We start from the raw sequence: 4,632 nt of genomic DNA, 5'->3' as shown, positions 1-4,632 counted from the left end.
TTAGAGTCAGCTTGAGATTCCCTTGGACTGCAAGGAGATCCAACCAGTCCATCTGAAAGGATATCTGTCCTGAATATTCATTGGAAGGACTGATGCTGAAGCTGAAGCTCCAATACTTTGGTCACCTGATGTGAAGAGCTGACTCATTAGAAAAACCCTGATGCTGGGAAAGATTGAAGGCAGGAAGAGAAGGGGACGATAGAGGATGAGATGGTTAGATGGTATCATTGACTCAATAGACATGAGTTTGAGCAAGCTCCAGGAGATGGTAAAAGACAGGGAAGCCTGGCGTGCTGTAGTCTATGGGGTTGCAGAGTCAGACACGACTGAGTGACTGAACTGAACACCAACCTCTATCTAATCTTGCAAAAATGATAATCTCTGTTTCATCTATGAAGAGACTACCATAGACTCAATCTACCTTCCAAGACCAGAGTTTATGAAGATGCTTAACAAATCAGGGTTTTCAAGCTTTTAATAAATTCCCCAATTAACCTGGAGAACATACATAAATTATGAAAACATGTGGTGGGCATCTTAAAAGCTTAACCAATGCTTGCTACATGAATGTTTTGGATGAATTATTATAGCACACTGAAAACCAGGCCCTATTTTACAGTTCTGGTCATAACGATGAGGAGTCTATTATCCTTATCCTTTCTGAGCCAGCCTTGTGACTTGTTTTGACCAAAATATGTGGTGAAAGTGACGTTCTGTGAGTTCTGGAGCCCATACTTTGAAGCTATTGCCTTTGGCTTCTTGTACTCTGAGACCAGAAGTGTTAGTAGCTCAGTCATGTCCCATTCTTTGTGATCCCATGGACTGTAGCCCACCAGGCTCCTCTGTCCATGGAATTCTCCAGGCAAGAAAACTGGAGTGGGTTGCCACACCGTTTTCCAGGGAATCTTCCCAACCCAAGGATTGAACCTGTGTCTCTCGCATTGCAGACAGACTCTCTACTGTCTGAGCCACTAGGTAAGTCCCTATAACCATGCCACAAGCCCAAAATAAAAGACCACATGGACAGGCCCAGTTGTCCCATCTAGGCCCCCAGCCAATCTGCCAACTGAATGAAGAGCCCAGATGAGATTAGCAAAAGAACTATTCAAAACTGGTGGTCTAGCTTTTTTTCTTTTCTTTTTAAGCCACTAAGTTTTGGGATACCATTAAGTAGTAATAGATGATTGATGATAAATTATCTAATCCTCATAGCGCAGCATGTGGTTTTACAGTTGAGGAAATATACCCAGATTACACAATCTGCCAAGGTCAAACTGCTGCTTAAGTGTCCTAAGAACTAGATGCAGCTATTAAAAGGCCTGCTCTGTGTCTCCTCCTCTGTCATCCTGCCATCGTGAACCTGAACAGTTCTGTCAAGGACAGAGGTACCTCTTAGAGCTTTGGATATAAGAAAAACCCTGTTATCATTTTTATAGCTTGCATGGGTAATGTGTCCTGATTTGACACATCTGCCCTGTTTGTCTACAAGAAAATGCACTACTATCAGTTCAGTTCAGTTCAGTCGCTCAGTCGTATCCGACTCTTTGCGACCCCATGATTCGCAGCACGCCAGGCCTCTCTGTCCATCACCAACTCCAGGAGTTTATTCAAACTCATGTCCATTGAGTTGGTGATGCCATCCAGCCATCTCATCCTCCGTCGTCCCCTTCTCCTCCTGCCCTCAATCCCTCCCAGCATCAGGGTCTTTTCCAATGAGTCAACTCTTCCCATCAGGTGGCCAAAGTATTTGAGTTTCAGCTTTAGCATCAGTCCCTCCAATGAACACCAAGGACTGATTTCCTTTAGAATGGACTGGTTGGATCTCCTTGCAGTCCAAGGGACTCTCAAGAGTCTTCTCCAACACCACAGTTCAAAAGCATCAATTCTTTGGCACTCAGCCTTCTTCACAGTTCAACTCTCACATCCATACATGACCACTGGAAAAACCATAGCCTTGACTGGACAGACCTTTGTTGGCAAGGTAATGTATGTCTCTACTTTTCAATATGCTATCTAGGTTGGTCATAACTTTCCTTCCAAGGAATAAGCGTCTTTTAATTTCATGGCTGTAATCACCAACTGCAGTGATTTTGGAGCCCCCCAAAATAAAGTCTGACACTGTTTCTACTGTTTCCCCATCTATTTCTCATGAAGTGAAGGGACCAGATCCCATGATCTTCGTTTTCTGAATGTTGACCTTTAGGCCAACTTTTTCACTCTCCTCTTCCACTTTCATCAAGAGGCTCTTCAGTTCCTCTTCACTTTCTGCCACACTTTTTAAGGGTGGTGTCATCTACATATCTGAGGTTATTGGTATTTCTTCCAGCAATCTTGATTCCAGCTTGTGCTTCTTCCAGCCCAGCGTTTCTCATGATGTATTCTGCATAGAAGTTTAACCAGGGTGACAATATACAGCCTTGATGTACTCCTTTTCCTATTTGGAACCAGTCTGTTGTTCCCTGTCCAGTTCTAACTGCTGCTTCCTGACCTGCATATATGTTTCTCAAGAGGCAGGTCGGGTGGGCTAGTGTTCCCATCTCTTTCAGAATTTTCCACAGTTTGTTGTGATCCACACAGTCAAAGGCTTTGGCATAGTCAAAGCAGAAACAGATGTTTTTCTGGAACTCTCTTGCTTTTTTCATGATCCAGCGGATGTTGGCAATTTCATCTCTGGTTCTTCTGCCTTTTCTAAAACCAGCTTGAACATCTGGAAGTTCACATATTGCTGAAGTCTGGCTTGGAGAATTTTGAGCATTACTTTACTAGCGTGTGAGATGAGTCCAATTGTGTGGTAGTTTGAGCATTCTCTGGCATTGCCTTTCTTTGGGATTGGAATGAAAACTGACCTTTTCCAGTCCTGTGGCCACTACTACTATCAGTAACACCCAGCAATTGGCAAAGACACTCTCATCCTGTTTTCTAAAGCCCAAACAGCACTAACTTATCCCAACATAAACAATTCAATGTCTCTGCAATATTTATTCATTTACATTTTAGCCAGCAACAATTATGCAAAAATTAACTATATCAGGGGTCATATAACATATTTTAAAAGTTAGATAAATCTTACATTTAATAACTTCATAATTTAAATGGTTTTTTTAAAGAACTTATCTTCAATTGTGAAGGTGATATTTTTGAAAAGATAATTTTACCACAAGAATCTGTTTTGCCCCCACCAAAAAAAAAGTATCTGAACTTTACACAAAATTCACATTTTATTTAGGTTGAAATAAACTATACAAAATTGATTTTCTTCCCCAAAAATAACAGCAATATTTTCTGTATTATTCCTAGATAAACTACAAAACACTTATTTTTGTAGGCTTTCTAGGCTTTGCTTGTAAATCAAGATGAGGCAGTAGATACAGTCATGGAAAAAGCCAGAAGAAAACAGACAAATCAGCTGTCAGTATCCATGGCCTCTGATCCTTTCTTGACCATGAAATTGAAGTGTTCAACATATACCTGCCAAAAAGCTTATGAAGACGTAGGCTCAATAAAGGAATGTAAACAGCAATACCAGATGTGGAACAACAATGGCAGGCTCTTCCATTCAAATTTTAACTTCATTTGATAAAGAGAAAATCTACACTGAAATCCTTGTTGGACAAGCTTACACATTTCTCTTAGAGTCTGATAATTTTCTTAACTGTCCTTTACAGATTTTTAATAGCATACTTATAACTCCTACTATTCAAAAGTCAGTCATGAGCTTCACTGTAACATTTTACAAAATGCATTCCTTCCTCCCATACCTCCTCTAATTTTATTTTTTCAAAGATCCGATAACTTAATACCTGACAATTTGATCCACAGTGATAAACGTAATGTCTAAAATCACTTAACTAAAACAATTCCAAAGTGCCATTAGCAGAGATCACATAAAACTATAATATGGTACTTTCAATGCTATCTTCTGGAAGAACAGTTAGGTCTCCAAAGCATGGGCATTTGAACAGGCCATTTAAACAGGCAGATTATCAATGACTAATATACTCAATGGGAGGCCTACAGATCAAGATATTCAGTGATTAAGTGGCCTACCCTTACAACTTTTCTGTAAGATATTTTAAAATTTCTTACATTTTTTTTTTCAAATGTCAAATATAAGAGAAAGTCTAGGTTAAAAGTCTCTTAGGTATTTTCAATGGTTTCTGAATTATCTGTAGGAAGCTTTGACTTACTTGTATACAGTTTGATATATGTATCCACCATTAAATCCAAATCGTGTTTTATATCAAAATTTATGTTAAGCAAAGCCAAGTTACTTGATCTTTGATCTGTTAAAGTGTTCCTCAGGTATGCTTTGAGACGCTTTCGCCCATTTTCATAGCGTTCATTCTCAACTTTCATCACAGGAAGAATACATAGGACCTTCAGCAATGCATAAACATTAGGAAAAAACTTGATGTCTGGTAGATGAAGGGCTTCATAAATAGTGGATGGAAGTTCTATATCTTTCCCTCTGTGTTTCCATTTGATTCTCCAACAATGCAGCTCAGCAGAGAGTGTGTCAGGATTAGGTAAGTCACTTCGGTACATGTCAGCATGGTGCTCCTCTGATGTATTGAATTTGAGCTGTCCCATGACAGAGGGTACCAGGGATAAGCATTAAAGCACTTTGAGGTG

General features: G+C 39.8%; 1 protein-coding gene across 1 annotated transcript in view; it reads right to left on the bottom strand.

Moving 5' to 3' along the window:
• Positions 1 to 3,199: 3,199 nt before the first annotated feature.
• Positions 3,200 to 4,632, bottom strand: part of PRKRIR (protein-kinase, interferon-inducible double stranded RNA dependent inhibitor, repressor of (P58 repressor)) — a 14,096-nt gene continuing 12,663 nt past the window's right edge. The window contains exon 6 of the mRNA XM_010847552.1: positions 3,200 to 4,418. Coding sequence (XP_010845854.1) covers positions 4,138 to 4,418 — 281 coding nt within the window. The 3' untranslated portion in view covers positions 3,200 to 4,137. The remainder of the gene's footprint in view (positions 4,419 to 4,632) is intronic.

Source organism: Bison bison, unplaced genomic scaffold (genome assembly GCF_000754665.1).
Source record: "Bison bison bison isolate TAMUID 2011002044 unplaced genomic scaffold, Bison_UMD1.0 scf7180017864251, whole genome shotgun sequence".
Taxonomy (NCBI): Eukaryota; Metazoa; Chordata; class Mammalia; order Artiodactyla; family Bovidae; genus Bison; species Bison bison.
The sequence above is the reverse complement of the archived record's forward strand: the minus strand, read 5'-3'. Positions and strand labels throughout refer to the sequence as shown.